The sequence below is a fragment of the Oryzias latipes genome, chromosome 1 (genome assembly GCF_053564925.1).
Source record: "Oryzias latipes strain Hd-rR chromosome 1, Olatipes_Hd-rR_3.1".
In the NCBI taxonomy this organism is placed as follows: Eukaryota; Metazoa; Chordata; class Actinopteri; order Beloniformes; family Adrianichthyidae; genus Oryzias; species Oryzias latipes.
Genome location: NC_136237.1, coordinates 8,249,330 through 8,265,000, shown reverse-complemented (window position 1 = coordinate 8,265,000; position 15,671 = coordinate 8,249,330). Strand labels below are relative to the sequence as shown.

The window sequence follows — 15,671 nt, the reverse complement described above, 5'->3', positions numbered from 1 at the left end:
GACCATCCATGACTTGTTGGATTATCTACCTGGTATGACCCAGCGAGTCTTTCCAGACGGGCAGCATAGCCACAGGTTTGATGGCACACTCCAGGATGGCCAGAGCAAGAGCAAACTCTCTGGCCTTACTGCACATCTGGACTGCTTTGATCCAATTGGTCCTGCAAAATGAAGACAGAAAAAGTTCCTTTAAAGACTTTAAAGATCAACTGTTTTTAACACGTTTTTGTAGCATTTTTCTCACGATGGAGGACATACATACATATATATTTCACAGTATTTACTTTACTCAAATTGCGATGGATTAGAGGCAGACTGTTACGGCTGTGGCCGTATTTGGTTTTGTTTGGTTTTGTTCTGTGTTTTGTGAATTTGATTTGTATCAGAGTGGGACTTCTGTGTTTTTTGTGGATCTTTGTGTGTGTGTGTGTGTGTAGGTCTAAGTGTGATTATTTTCAGGTGTGCTGGAAAGGGTGTGGCCTCCATTTGGACTCCAGCTGATGGAGGCAGCCTTTAAAAGCACCATTTGGACCTTCAGCCTGCAAGACGGGAGTTTGGCTGCAACCAGTCTCCACTGCAGCTTGGCCCTCTTCTCCATTTTGTTATGGACTTCACCACCTGTTTAGTTTGCGTTGCACTTTGTTTTGTAGTGTGTAGTTTTGTCCATGCCCACTCTGTTTAGGCTTTTGGTTTGTAGTTCTGTTAAGTGAAGCTGTAGGGTGAGCGGCCATTTTCTTTAGTACTTGTTTTCTCCTGTTTTTGTTAGTTCAGGGACGTTAGAGTTTGCCTTTGATTTCCCTTTTCTATTGGTACAGGTAAGAAAACAGATTTCAGTTAGGTGGGGTTTTGTTTGTCATTTTGGCCTTGGTTCACCTTGAAGCCTTTTGGCTTCACTTTTAGTTCTTGTTGGTTGTTGTTTATGCATTTGTAAATTAATGTTATGTTATGTTATGTTTTTGCATGGAGACATTTGTTTGGCGTTTTTTGTTAATTCAAATTTGGTAGCCAAAACAATGTACTTTTTATTGTTATGCCCCCTAGGTGCCCCTAGACACAGAAGGGGGCGTAACACAGACAGAACGGAGCAACTGCCCCAGGTGGGCCAAAAACCTCCCGCTCCATTCGGATGCATCCACTTGCAGATAAACAGATCTATTTCACTTGATTTGTTCCCCATCTGAGCTTTTTTTCTGGCTCAAAACTGTACGGCTCGATGGCTCCGATATTGCTCGCAGTTTTCTTGTTTCTCTTTGCCGCGCTAATGTTAGCTTGGGGTTGTGAGGGGCTGTAAGGTAGCAGGAGAGTGTGTAAACAAAAGGAATGCTGGGGTTTTAACGTAGAATAAACTTCTGCACACAACCCAGAAGTGAATTTCTGATGAACTGCTGCCGGGCTGCAGAAAATGTCTTAAAACTGACACAGGTGGGACTTTAAACACCGTTCTAGTTAACTACAGTTACTTTTAAAGAGAATTTGTCCAATAACAAACAAAATAAATAATAGATGAAATCAAAAGCAATTTTTTTCAAATTTTAATCAATACACCCAAAAAAAAAAGTATTGAGAGAAACCCATTCCTTTGATTTTGCCTGTGCCCATCTTAAATGGGGGTACAGGTTTTGGATCTCTCTGCTTTCTACCATCGATTACCTGGATTAGGTTTGTTCCACCACAAAGAACATTTGAGAGGTGGTGAAGAAGAAGAAAGTCCACAATAGTGAATGAACAAAGAAGTTGCATCCTAGGTAGGGAATGAATTTGGATTTAGTCCGAGCACGTTTCAGTAATCGGACCTACATAAAGCTTAATACGGTTTGGTTTTTATGACGCCTTCCATGTTTTGAATAGCCAAAAAGCCAAAAAAGACGGTAAAAACGTCGTACAACCAAAGTTTTCCAGAAGTGCTGAGGTTAGGACACCTTTTCCCAGATAGTCCACACTTTTGGACCTTGAGATTATTATTACATGTCAACAATAAACATTCATAGGTCCTGTTTACTTTGCTTTAATATGTAATGATGCACAAAATAGTGGTGTCCTCTTGAAGCACTAAGAGGAAGATGCCTCTTACTCATTAAAAGCTACGCGATAAGATTAAACGAGTTATACGATAATATATACAAAAAAAGACGTCTTCAAAAAAAAGGAAAATTCTTCTGGCAGAAGGGGAGTGTGGACACACAATGCTGTGGGAATTTTGGGAATGCAGACTCTCACCTTTGCACAGAAAGGGCTGCACAAACATTTCCAACCTTGTTGTGGACTGGCTGAAAACATTTTTACTGACCCATTTCGTTCTGTAGGTTCCAACCAAACGCATTAATAGAGTGGAGTAAAAAACTATGGATGATGGGGTAATACCACCGCCACCAGTTCTTGAATGGGCAGCACAGGTAAAGAAAAGGAAAATCTTAGCTTTAGAGGTTTTTTTTTTTATCTTACAATTGTTTTGCTCAAGCAACAAACTAACTTTTCATTCAAAGTTTGATCAAAGTTGTGATACATATGCAGTAAAATACTTTAAGGATCCTTCTGGACGAGTAACCAAAGTGCATTTAGTGTTTTTTTAGTGTCTGTAAGCCTCAGAAACAGCAGCTCCGCAGGTTGCTGGTAAAGGGAAAACCTGGTACAGGCTGCAGATCTTTGTTTGGCATTGGTTCCCCCAGCTGCACAGTGGCCAAACAACAGCACTCATCCCTGCTAATAGACGGAGCGCGATTCGTCCGTGTACCTGTGTGAGGTCCAGTTAGGGTGCATGAAAGGTGTTGGAACGTTGTTCTCAAGCTGGATGATGGTGAGTCTTAAGGTGGAGATGGTCAGAACTTTGGAACCGTGAATGGACCCGTTCCACTTGAACTCTCCGGCAGGAGTCATACAGAACTTATGGGACAGATGCCGTCTCTTGTCGTGGTCCTAACAGAAAAGCCGGACGGTGAGTAGGAACAGCTGAAAGGCGATTGACAGACACCTCCCCTGACCGCTAACCCCGCTCACCTCTCTGTGCTGGTGCTTGTTGAGGGCCAGGGCATTGGAGCTGTACTGATTGTGATACACGCGGTACTTGCCCTCCTGGCCGAGCTTGAAGTACTGGGGGAGGCTGCTCTTCATCACCACATCTTTGCGCGTGCTGACACGGGTGATGTCCCCTTGAGCGTTCACCACCAAGACCTACAGATATGCGATCACAGCGTCAAATCTGGACGAAATGCAACGCTTGGAAATAAAGGATGAAAAACACCACAATTTGAAAAAAATGAATTAAAATTTTTATATTTAGCAATGTAAAAATGATGAGCTAAAATGTCAAATGATATGATATATATAGCTGAAAAAAACAAGAGGAAAAATGTTTATGGCGCCGTCTTTAAGTCATGAGACAGCATGAAAGACCCACTCCAATGAAAATTGTGTTTCTGGTGTTTTTAACACGTTCTTGTTGCATTTTTCTCATGATGGATGACATTTATAAAGAAAATTGGGATCAAAACTGGTGAATAAGGAGCAAACGAAAAAATGCCATTTGAAAAAACTTTAAGTTGTTTCGTAGAAACTACAAGCGTTGGGTGACAAGCTTCCTGTTCTGCTCTATTCTGATGCCTCCACCTGGAGACAAATGGATCCGTTGTTTTTCTCCTCTGAGCTGGAATCTGGGTCAAAACTGTTCGGCTGGATAGCTACAATATTGCCCGCCATTTTTTGTTGCCCCGCTAATGTTTGCTTGGGGATGTGAGGGGCTGTAAGCTAGCGGGAGAACATCTAAAGAAAGGCATGATGGGAAATGAAAGCAGGCATAATTCGCGCCAATAATCCTGCCCATAACTCAGAGGCAAATTTCTAATGAACTCTGCAGAAACTACGTTCAAGAAAATGACACAGATTTTTTAAATTTTATCTAAAAACGGCGCCATCATAATTAAAAGACGACTGGGAACGTCACGAAAATAGATCCAAGGAGAGAAAACTGACTGCCCAGAACCCAAAGAAAGTGGCCTGGTAGGAGAGAAAAAGAAGAAAAAGAAAAATGTACCAAAAACTCAATGAGTCAAATGTGAATATAATCAAAAATTAATAAGCTAAGAAGTGATTAACATAAATGCAAAACAGATGCTTGTAAACTCAAAATTCTCTTTTCTTTTTATCAAATCATAATGATGACTTGAACCCCCTTTCTGATATTCCACATTTAGATTTTTTTCCGGTTTGGAGTCCCTTGACAGATTCGACGTTACCTTCGAATCTTAATGTCAGTGAATGCCTCTAAAAACATCACATGCTCCACATGCGTGTCTTTTTTGCAGCACAACATCAATGTTTGTGGTTTGATAAGCAGGAGGATAGTTTTCACAATACATTCTGGTCCTCACCTCCTTCCCTTCCTTGAAGCCCCTGTTGGCTTCATGAACAGCAGCTGCAACCTGTTGGTTTTTCATTTGGCTTAGCTTGCTCTCTGGGTTCCTCAATCGGGTCACCATGCGAGTTGCTGAACACTTCTTACTGCCAATCCCGGACGTTTCCCCGTTGACCGAGTCTTTGCTGTCCCCTGCGAACACGGTAACTACTTCAATGCAGAGCGCAGGCCAGTCAGTGTGAGGCCTTTAAACCCAAATGTACTGATAAAAAAACTCAAGTTTGTAGTCGTAGCTGTTATCAGTTAGAAAAGGACCCGACACAACAGAAGACGAGTACCTGCATCTTCAAAGCTTGCCAGAGATGACTGGGAGGACCTATCAGCCAAGTCTGGGGGTTCAGGCCCCCTGGGAGGCGCACCAGCACAAACGCTGCCGTTACTGTTCTCCTCACCGGGTTGGGAAGGCTGGGAGGACTGGCTCAGACTGGGAACGCTGTCTTCAGAGGGAGGGACGGGATCGGAAGGCGAGTTTTCTGTTGCACAGAAAAAGAAAACACAGAACTTAGAGATAAGATAATTGATAATCGATGAAACAGGAAAGACCTCTCAGCTGAGGAGAAAAGCAGTGAACCAGGAGAACTTGTGTCTCTGCATAAAGGATCAAGTCCCTGTCAGAGCATGAAGATGCTCCACGAACAAAGTTGAAGTAAGGCTGTGGCTCCCTCTGCTGGTTAGTCTACCATGATGCATGTTCAGAGTTAAAACCAACTCTGTTTTTGTTCTTGCAAAACAAACCAAAAAAAAGAAACAAAACACACAAATCATTTTTTTAAATGGAATGGACAGACAGAGAGCGAGACAGACAGAGAGAGAGAGAGACAGACAGACAGAGAGGGGGGGTGAGAGAGAGAGAGTCAGACACAGACAGAAAGAGACAGATAGATACAGAGAGAGGGGGGGAAGAGAGAAAGAGACAGACAGACAGAGAGAGAGTCAGACAGACAGACAGAGAGGGGGGGTGAGAGAGAGAGAGTCAGACACAGACAGAAAGAGACAGACAGAGACAGAGAGAGGGGGGCAGGAGAGAAAGAGACAGACAGACAGAGTACTTTATTAATCCCAAGAGAACTTGCATGTCCATTTATTGCTCCAAATTTACACACTAAATTAAATATGAGGAGCATAAAAGGATCATGATCCTTTTAAAATATTAAAAGAAATTAATACAAATAAAAACATAAAAATAAAGTCAATCGAACCCACTAAGACCAGAATAAATTCAGTGACCCCTCCTTATGGCTCCTCCCCTCCCAGCTGCATTGAATAGTCTTATTGCACTTGGTGCAAAGGACTTCTGGAAATGTCCTAAAAACAACAGGAAGCAACACTGCAGAGTGTTGCACTGAAAAGCTCCGTGACTACAGATGTTTCCGTTCACCTTTGATGCTGTTCGACACCTCCATCTGGGAGGAACCTTCTGACGGAGCCTCCGGAGAAGAAGCCGGGAGCTTTGGGGACACGCCTGGCTGACGGGGGCCCGCAGAGGAGATGTTGGCTGGAGAGGAAACCTCTGGAAGTTTAGGTTCATCGGAGATGCCGCTGTCAATGCTGCCCTCTTGGCCGGTGGGAGAACCCTCGGGAGCTACAGAGAAGCAACACGGAGAAAAGAGGGAAAAGATTACATCAAAGGCAAACAGAAAAAGAAGGACATCACTTGTTGTCTATGTTCCGTCTATGTTCCGTCTAGCTCAGGGGTCGGCAACCCATGGCTCTTTCATCCATCTGTTGTGGCTCCCTGTGACTTTGGAAAATGAGTTTTTTATAATAATTAAATTTTATTAGTGTGTTCATTTTTCATGGCATTTCAAAGGCGCTGATGGCTCCGTACGAAGCGCGAGCCACGTAAAAAACAGCTTCGTAATGAGCTCGTATTTATCGGGCGAGACCTGCAGAGCTGATAGCAGGAGGAGACACGCGGGGCGGCTTCAATAAACACTCCGATCTTCTGCCGGGAACTTGAGGTGCCGCGGGGCAGAGACCAACTCGCTGATTACAGACTGAGAGTTCGCACCAGCGTTGCCAGATAGAGTCACAGTTTTCCAGCCCAAAAGTCATCTGAAAACCGCCAGACCCAGCCAAAAACCGCCCAACACATCTTTTGTTGATGTTTTTTTCGTACTGGACTGATAAAATAAACGATTTTTCTAAATAAAAGATAGTTCTGACTAATAATAAAATGTGTACAATATTGAATATCTCTTCAGCGGGCCGCCTTCTTCCATTCATTTGCTTAACCCGCTCTATCCCCGCTATAACCTGCGTCCGGCTCTTTCATCCTTGTGCTGCGCTGGAGCGCCCTGACTACTATCGTATTTTGCACTCTCTGTGTAGGACACACTGAGGAGCGCGGGGGAAACAAATCTCAGCTGCAGAGGAGGTGAACAGGTAGAGAGGAAAAGCAGGTAGAGAGGCGGAGGAGGGGCTTTGGCTTCAAACTCTGTCAGAGAGATGCAAACACGGGCGTCAGATTGAGACGCAGCTTTCCCTGCGGGAGTTGAAGCAGAGACTTTCCCTGGGATGATTTTATGAACTCAAACATGGAAACATGATTACCAAGTAGAACTCTTCAAAATAATAAACCTGATCTCTCCACATTCTCAGCGTCTACCATGCATTGATAAACACATCGCTCCATGCAGCGATCAGACCAGAACCAGTAGCTCCTCCCACACACGGCCGCGGTATCATCCTTTAAAGAACACAATGTGCATTTGCAGCGACGTATGCTTCAGACGATGTCCGATTGGCCAATCTCCATGTCAATCAAGTCCCGTACTTCTCAGTGAGGATTTTGATTGGCTGGTGGATTTTAAAGAAGTACTTTTATTTTTTTTAATCTTTTCTGGCCCGCGACCTACACTCATTGAAGATCGACGTAATGAGCACCTTTGAATAATATATACATGCATAATATAAATAATGATGTCAAAACGGGTTGTGGCTCCGGGTGCTTTCTTTTTTATAAGGGGCGGTCCCAAATGGCTCTTTGAGTAAAAAAGGTTGCCGACCCCTGGACTAGCTGATTTCAGATTTTCTTCTAAATATTTCATACCTGAACAATTCATATACAGTGAGAATTTATTGTAAATCAACTGTTTTTGAAGCACCTAATTGTGAAAAACGGTGTAATTATACTTCTTTATGATTTGGGGTAACATATAGTTCAGGGGTCTCAAACTAAATTTTTTCTTATGGCTTTTTGCACATTTAAACCCTGGTCAGAAGTTACTGTAGAGCAGCTGGTCAGCCACTCCTATATTTTCATGGTTGAATTGAAACTATGGTTAGAAAAAGAACGGGCGCTGTTCACTGGAGATCAGAACAATCGTTACAGATACCTGAGATCATAGAAAGGCTCCAAAAACGGATGGAAATTCATGTTGGTGAAACCATATAAGTGCAGCCAAGATGCACAATAAGCGTGTTTGAGATCACCCAGGTGGGCGCAACGCGGCAACAGATCACCTGGTGTGTGACAAATGTCACCTGTCAATCATCACAAAAATGTCAGGAGAAAGGGGCAGAGCAAGGCCCCGACCTAAGTGAACGCAGCTGGAAATTTAGTACTGCACTGACTGAAAGCTGCCCTGACGACTACAAAACAATGCATTATGGGACATGTGTCCTGATGGGTTTTTGTAGTTGAGTGATCAATTAAAATCATTTAAAATACCAATTGATTACAAAAGGCTACATAAATTATAAAACATTAAAATAAATATAAAATATATAATAAACACAGATCCTACTAAGGGGGAGAGGCATATTAAAACTAAATTGAATGTTAAGGACAACTCCAACTCCCTGTTCTTCTTCAGTCTCGCTGCAGCTTCGCCTTCACCAGATAAGACTAAATCTTGTTGTTGCTCGCACGTGTTTACTGTTAAAGCCCCGTTAGCTGTCACACATGTAGTGTGTGACATTTATTCTCCGCAGTGACCCATCTCCCGCGGGAGCGCTGTGCGGCAGTGACAGCCGCGCACGAGAACCTTTTGCTCGGGGTTGATACGCCGCCGCGCCTAACCGTAACCATAACCTCAACCCTCTCCCGGGTCTGTGCGGCCCAGAAACAAGTTCAGCACCGCCTGCATGCGTTTAGAAAATTACGAGCAAATAAATACGTTCTGAAAAAAGATAGTAAGGAACTCCTGAATGTGGTCCGGGGAGGGGGCTGTCAGGTTTCCCTAAATGTTCTCCTGCCGGTCAATGTCACGCCCCCAAGAGTCATTTACCCTACTGTGATTGGTTGGTTCGTCAGCTCCGCGCACAACATTGAAAAAGTGTCATTCATACAAACTGGCGGGACGAATTAACATTAAACTTTCATATTAAGGCGGGGCCACAAAATATCATCTTGGGGGCCATAAATAGCCCGCGGGCCGCGAGTTTGAGACCCCTGATATAGTTGAACATCATATCAGTTTATGAAATATGAACATAACTACCTTCCATTTTGATCTCACATATTTCTTCCAGCTTCGGCTCTTCCTTTGTCCGCTGCTCTTCCCTCTTCATCTTCCCTTCTTGCTGCTCCTCTTCGTCCTCCTCTTTCTTACCATCTACCTCCTCCTTCTTTTCCTTCTCCAAGAACGCTCTCTGGGCCTCCTCAGCCGCCCGCCTCTTCACCTCTTCCAACTCCTCCTCCTTCTTCGCCCGCAGTCGCTCCAGGATCTCCTCTGGGTGAAGAAGACAGACATTTGCAAAGCAAATTACAAAACGGCAACAACATAACAAAAGATTTAAACGGATTAAAATAGATGTAAAAAAGAAGAGCAGATATGCATCGTCCAAACCAATAAATAATTGTTTTTTAAGAGATTCAATTTAGAAAAAACCCATTAAAAGACAAAGGTAGCGTATCAAGCAAAATGATGTTTAAAAATGCTATATATACAAATATTAAAATGCAATTTTTACAGATGTTCCTCTGTCTTATCCATAATGTTGTTCTGAAGGTCACTTTATTCTCTGTGAATGCCACTTTTATGCTGTTTGTATTTCTGAATGTCTTTTTTGCTGCTGAAGAGAAGAGAATTTCCCCATTGTGCTATGAATAAAGTTTATCTAATCTAATCTAATTTTTCATCTAATAAGAAAAAAATTCAACTTGGGGAATCAAAAACGTTGTTATTCATATCTTCAATATGATAATAAACAACAACATTTAAATTATTTTTGATTTGATTTGTTTCAAATGGTTTTATAAATTCTAGACTAAAGTTTCTTTTGTTTTTGGTGATTCTGAAGTACACACTCTGCAGAGAGAGTTGAGTCAAGTGCAGAAAGTTGATGGTAAAAAGGAAAAAGGGCAGCTTCAGATGAAACAATAAAATATAACTTTGTAGGGGGAAGGAATATCTATTCCCCATTTCCAAAAAAAAAAAAAAAAATCAGAAATGAATCCAGGATGCAGTTTTCCCAGTCAGAAATGTTCAGATGCTTTTTTATCATCCTTCTGAGTGATGAATCGGGAGCAGATGAAAACCCCGTTTAAAAAAAGTTTGTGTCACAGCAGCTTCCAAACTCTCGCTTCTCCGCTACATTTCTAAATCCTCCACTTGTAGACGACTCGAACCGTTTACGTCTTTTGTTTTCCTCGTCTGAGCCGCCATCTGGATTAAAACCGTCCGGCTGGATGGCTCTGATATTACTCGCCATTTTTTTGGTTCAGTAATGTTAGCTTGGGCTTGCGAGGAGCTGTAAGCTAACAGGAGAGAGTTTGAACAAAGGCATGCTGGGAAAAAAAAAAAGAAAAAGTGGAATTTTAAGCAAGGATAACTTCCGCTCAGTCCCGTCCACTACCTAGAGGCGAATGAACTCCTGCTGCTCTGCAGCCTAAAAATGGTAAAATCATAGGTAAAAAAAAAAACACTGGGGGCGATTCTACGATGGAAAAAATGTAGATGGAGCGGGACTTTAAATGTAACTTGGTCAGATGTGTTTCAAATAAAACAAACATAAAGGTGTGTGACTGGAAGAGGGACTGAAAAGATGCAGCAAGAGTTGGACATGGACTATCAGACTTGGACCAGGCTGAGGTTACACAGCAGCTCAGCTGCCTTCTATGACCAGATCATCGATAACCCCGCCGCTTTCATGACGGGAAGTGAACAAGCAGAGGACAAAACAATCAAAAAACAGGACAAAGAGAGCTAGATTTAGAAAATCCCACTTTTAACCAGAAATTAACTCAGCAAGGAGGAATTGCAATTTACCAGCTTTCTAGTGTGAAAAACAAAAAAAACAGACATTACCGTTTGCGACAGCAAGGAAACTTTTGTTGTTGCCTCGAGCCTTGTTGGTTAAGTCCTCGGTGACATCCATGTGAGAGTGCACTTCATCCCTTATTTCCTCCAGTGCAGCGTACAGATCAGCCTCCCAGTATTCCTTATCCAAGCGCTCTATCAGTTCAGCAAGCTGGACCTAGAGAGTTCACAGAGCGTGTCATGACTACTGCACGAATCCTCATCATGTCTGTGCTTTTGGACCATTTAAAGTACTTCAAGCAGGACAGAAAAAGCTTCAGATAGCACTCCAAAGCGTTTGAAGTTGAGCTTTTATGTTTATTTTTTTTTTTAGCTCTGAAGGGCCAGAAATAGCTGTGGAAAAACAAGAACTGTGACCAAACAAAAGATTTGACATCTTTTTCCGGTGAGAAGTTTGATTAAAAAGTACAAGAAACAAATCCATGTCAACACTGCAGTCCTTCTGCACACTTAGATTATGGTCTACGCTAAAGGACTTGAATGCGTTATAATTTATTTAAACACATGCTGCCTTCTAAATGACTGATATGGGGTTTTTTTTTTCCAGCTAGAAAACCACATTCTGCAAAGAAAAAACATTTTTGTAATGACTACGTCTTTTACTTTCTTACCTTTGTGCTGTAGTACCAGATGGATTTTCCCTCCTGCTCATCATCCTCCTCACTGTGGAGAAACGATAAGAAATAGAGATCAAAGCAACAACCAGGGATCAACCCCAAAGAACCGCCTTTCCCCACAATTTCTAGTTGATTATCCTTTAGGTTTTTTACTTTTAACTGCAATCCAAAGACGAAAAACTTGAAACTTTCCACATTGAGAGGGTGGACTTGATCATAAAGGCCTTTTTGCATACGGTATAGTAGTTTAACCTAAAAACTCTGGCACAATTTAATCAGTATCCTGTCATGGTCTAAATATTGGATAACATTGGAGTCATTTGGACTTTTAGAAGGAAACTGTGGATTACGGAAACTCAGGTCAGAGTTGGCAGGAAATACAAGAGTTTCAACAAAACAGATGCACAACTTCTGAGTTTAAAAAAAATAAATTCATGTGAAAATAAGATTTAAAAAAAAGGATAAAACCTCCATTTGGGAAAACTTTGCCCAATTTCAGGATGTTGAAAGACTGAATGAGGGAAAAAACTGTTTGCACCTGCGCCTCAGTGAGTCTCTACAGCTAAAGCTTTCTGTTAGCCGACCTAATCCGTGCGTTTGGACTGTGAAGCCTCATGGCCGCGAAACCAAACTGTCTGTTCAGCTACTTCATTCAATGTGCTCTGCCTTCAGAAAACACAATGAACGTTTCACCGTTTTTCCATTTCAATAAAGTCACGTTTCATAGCTGCACAGCACTTCTGTATCTGAGGGGAGATTGAGGAATTTCTCAAATGTTTTGGGTCAAGAATGATCTTAAAAAAAAAAAAAAAAAACACGCAGACACATGAGGAAGAAATGAAATCCTCCAAAGCTGAGTAGCCTCGGCTTCCTGTCAGGGTGACCTATAATCCTGCCCGGTGCGGCCGAGCCGGCATGCAGACGGCTCAACACCAACATGAGGTGAACCAAATTCAAAGCCAATTCTAATGCTGGGCAGCAAAGAGATGCTTTATTCAAGCACGTCCCAGCTACTACCGTCTATGAACGCACCCATCCAGGGCTGCAGCGCTCTGCCAAACACATCTGTCCTTACGCTCACTCTACAAGGATTACACTGAAGATTACTCGGAGTAATCTGCAGATCATTTGCATAAGCAATCAATAAAACAAACGGAAAACCCTTTGGCTTCATGGATACAATATGGACCAAATGGGATTAAGAAACATAGGAATTCTTTGGAACGACGTGGATTATACGAAAAGTTTCTATCATTTTAGAGTGAAGTTTTAGACATTTTGTGTAGGGATATATATATATATATATATATATATATATATAGGACTATATCTGTGCCAATATTGGTACCGCACGATTTAAAAATATTCTACAGATATTCTTATGGTTTCAGAAACACTTTATTTTTGAAATATATACTTGTTCCTAATAGATTACAGTCATAGTCAGTAATTGACTGTTATCGGGAAAATGTTATTTTTGATGGGAATACATATTGTTCCCAATAGATCCCTGCATTGGGGAGGTTATGGCTTACAGTTATGTCCAATATGTCTTTATGTCACCTCCCCGTCTGAAAGTGTCTCAGCGGACACAGACAGCAGGGAACCTCTCACGCCACCACGTTGTCGCTCATGGAGTTACAGCCCAGTCCTGTATTTTTGGGTGTAAGTAGACGTCAATTTTGGCTGGTTGGACATAGGCCTGCACAACATATCCCAAATTTATTGTTATCGCAATTTCAAGCTGTGCAATACGCTTATGGCAGAAGTTGGTGAAAATTGCTTACATGGTAATCTTAAAGGTGCTAAAACAGTCTTATGGCAGCTTGAAGTATTTAACAAATCAAATAAATCCCTTTATATCATTGACCAATCGGATGGAGCCCTTTTATGTTGGATGTTCGCCTCCTGTGCAGACGAGGGTCTTTTGGAGTGTAACTTAAGTTTTGTTGACTCCTATTTAAATTAAACTGAATTGGAAATTATGTTTTTGGTAGTTTTGCTATTTGTTCATTTATCGCAAGTTATATCGTGATCGCAATATTGGTCACTAATATTGCAAATCGCAACTTTTCCTCACATCGTGCAGCCCTGGTTGGACATAAACTGCTCATTCATGCATCATTAACATTCAGTGGGTTACTAGCCTAACAAATCTAGAGACCATTCAGAAGCTAAAGAAAGAACAATTTCTGTTTTTCCACCTCTTCAATGAAAGACAACAGTTTTAATGTCATAACTGTAACAACTGGGCTGGGTTTTACTGCCAAACTACTGAATCCATCTCAGACGGAAGATGATTTCACAAAATATTATTTTATTCGTAAAATTCTAATACCAATTTTGCTTGGTTTGGAAAAGCTAACCACATAATTGAACAGGAAAAAGAGGAAATAGTTTACTAAATAAAATGAAAAACTCTAACCGTAACAAATGGAACTGCTGCTTTTTGCCAAAGAAACCCCTACAGAAAACTGGATCACAGATTTGATGAGTCAGTATGGATGCAAAGACTGATTGGATGAATACTTTTTTTAAAGGCAGCTTATAATTGACAAAATTATTATTATTGGTTCGCCAATCGACCAATGTCAATAGGCCCCAACATGTAAAAATTAGGTGTACAGGAAAGTGTGCAGCAGTTAAATAACCAAGGAAAAATGTTTGAACGTGACACCAAGAACTAAAAAGTACAGTTTTTTTTAAATAAAAGATCACTTTTTGTTATTTCATTAAATTCCAATATGTGGCTTTAAAGTCAGGGTGGGGTTTAAGGAAAAAATAGATCACCTAGGTTACCTACCACGGTGAATTCTAAGGAAAAACTGCTGAACTTACACAACAATCCGGCGATCTAGAAACCAATATTTCCGGTGGTGCCTGTCGTAGCCGACGGGGAGCTGGCGAATGAAGGGCTTGCTCTTCTGCACTTCGGGGATGCAGTCCGTCACGCCGGGCACCTTGTGCGCCACGCACACCTCGCACTGCCACTCGTCCTCTGGCACCTCCTCCAACGGCGGCTTCACACACTCCAGGTGATACACCGCCGAGCAGGTTTCGCAGCACAGCAGGTCGCCCAGACGATGGCAAACCCTGCAGTGGTCGTCGTATGCGACCACGCCTTCCGACATAAGCTCCTCCCGGGCAATGTTGGTTGCCAGAAACTGGTCCGTCAAAAACTGCAGGACTTTGATTTTGTTCTCCAGGGGTTCGTACGGATAATCCTCAGTCTCCTGTAAAGGTAGAACGTGCCGGTATTCGGGGTCGCTCTCACAGTACGCCCGCACTATCTCCGGCCACGTCATCCCATCCACAAAATACAGAGTGGAGTAAACGGAGTCTTTGACATCAGCGGGACCAAATGTGGTGTTCGAAGTGTCCTCCTCCCGGAGAATAGCTTTGAGCAGGGAGATGTGCGTCTCTGCCAGCAGGGTGCACTGCTCCTGACTGGCCAGGGCCGCACAGAAGTCCTCAAAGCGGAACGGAGACAGCCGCAGCACCGTGCCGAAGTTGCGGAGGACCTCGTAGACGGCACAGACGTGGAGGAGCTGCGACGCGGGAACCAGGAGGTCCTCTGAGGACTTGGGAAGCTCCAGGGGAGGAATGTCCTTTGCCTCGAGAATGGGAGACCGGGGCCGTGGAGCCCTAGACCGCTTAGGACCTACAACACAACAACAAAAGTCATAAGAGAAAGCAATGGCAAGCTAAAGAAAAGAGGGAGTTATAGAGAGTAGCTTGTCATAAACAATGAACAAAAAAAACATTCAAACTAACAAAACGGTACATGGTGTCTAATTCTACAGCGCTTTTCTTAGAAGACCTTAAGTGCTTTACAGTGCTTTTCAAACACTGGCGCCCAACATCGGCGCCAACCTACAACCATTACAACCAATGTGGGGTTCAGTGTCTTGCCCAAGGACACTTCAACACCTGCAATATTCTGATCAGAGGTCAACCACCCTTCATATTCATTCAGTGTCACAGCACGAATAAATATTTAGACAAATTACATCAACAAAATTTTATTGTCACTCTAAGACCAGTTTGCATCTACTTTTAAAGCATCCCCAGTGGTTATTTTAGTTATGATTATGCAGTTTTTAGCCACATAGTTTCTCCAGAATGGCAGTAGTTCAGTAGAAATTCACCTCCGAGTTGTGGACGGGACCACTGGTGCGGCGTCAGCCTTCACTTATTTCCCATCATCCCTTTTTTACACTCTCTCCCCCGAGCTTACAGCCTCTCACAACCCCAAGCTAACATTACCGGTGAAACAAAAATGGCGAGCAACATCGGAGCTGTCCGGCCGTTCAGTTTAGATCCAGAGTCCAGCTCAGACGAGGAAAACAAAGACCTTCACGGATCTCTACGTCTGAAAGC

The 15,671-nt window shown here is 42.5% G+C and overlaps 1 protein-coding gene across 3 annotated transcripts in view; it reads right to left on the bottom strand.

The window, feature by feature from the left end:
• LOC101168342 (nucleosome-remodeling factor subunit BPTF) overlaps positions 1-15,671 on the bottom strand; it is a 48,186-nt gene that overhangs the window by 30,547 nt on the left and 1,968 nt on the right. For all 3 annotated transcript variants that reach the window (XM_023960379.2, XM_023960380.2, XM_078956545.1), the window contains exons 2-11: positions 14,130-14,952; positions 11,286-11,337; positions 10,663-10,831; positions 8,854-9,084; positions 5,787-5,990; positions 4,687-4,881; positions 4,365-4,540; positions 2,995-3,168; positions 2,732-2,913; positions 30-161 (exon numbers count right to left, since the gene is read on the bottom strand). In XM_023960379.2, coding sequence (XP_023816147.1) covers positions 30-161; positions 2,732-2,913; positions 2,995-3,168; positions 4,365-4,540; positions 4,687-4,881; positions 5,787-5,990; positions 8,854-9,084; positions 10,663-10,831; positions 11,286-11,337; positions 14,130-14,952 — 2,338 coding nt within the window. The remainder of the gene's footprint in view (positions 1-29; positions 162-2,731; positions 2,914-2,994; positions 3,169-4,364; positions 4,541-4,686; positions 4,882-5,786; positions 5,991-8,853; positions 9,085-10,662; positions 10,832-11,285; positions 11,338-14,129; positions 14,953-15,671) is intronic.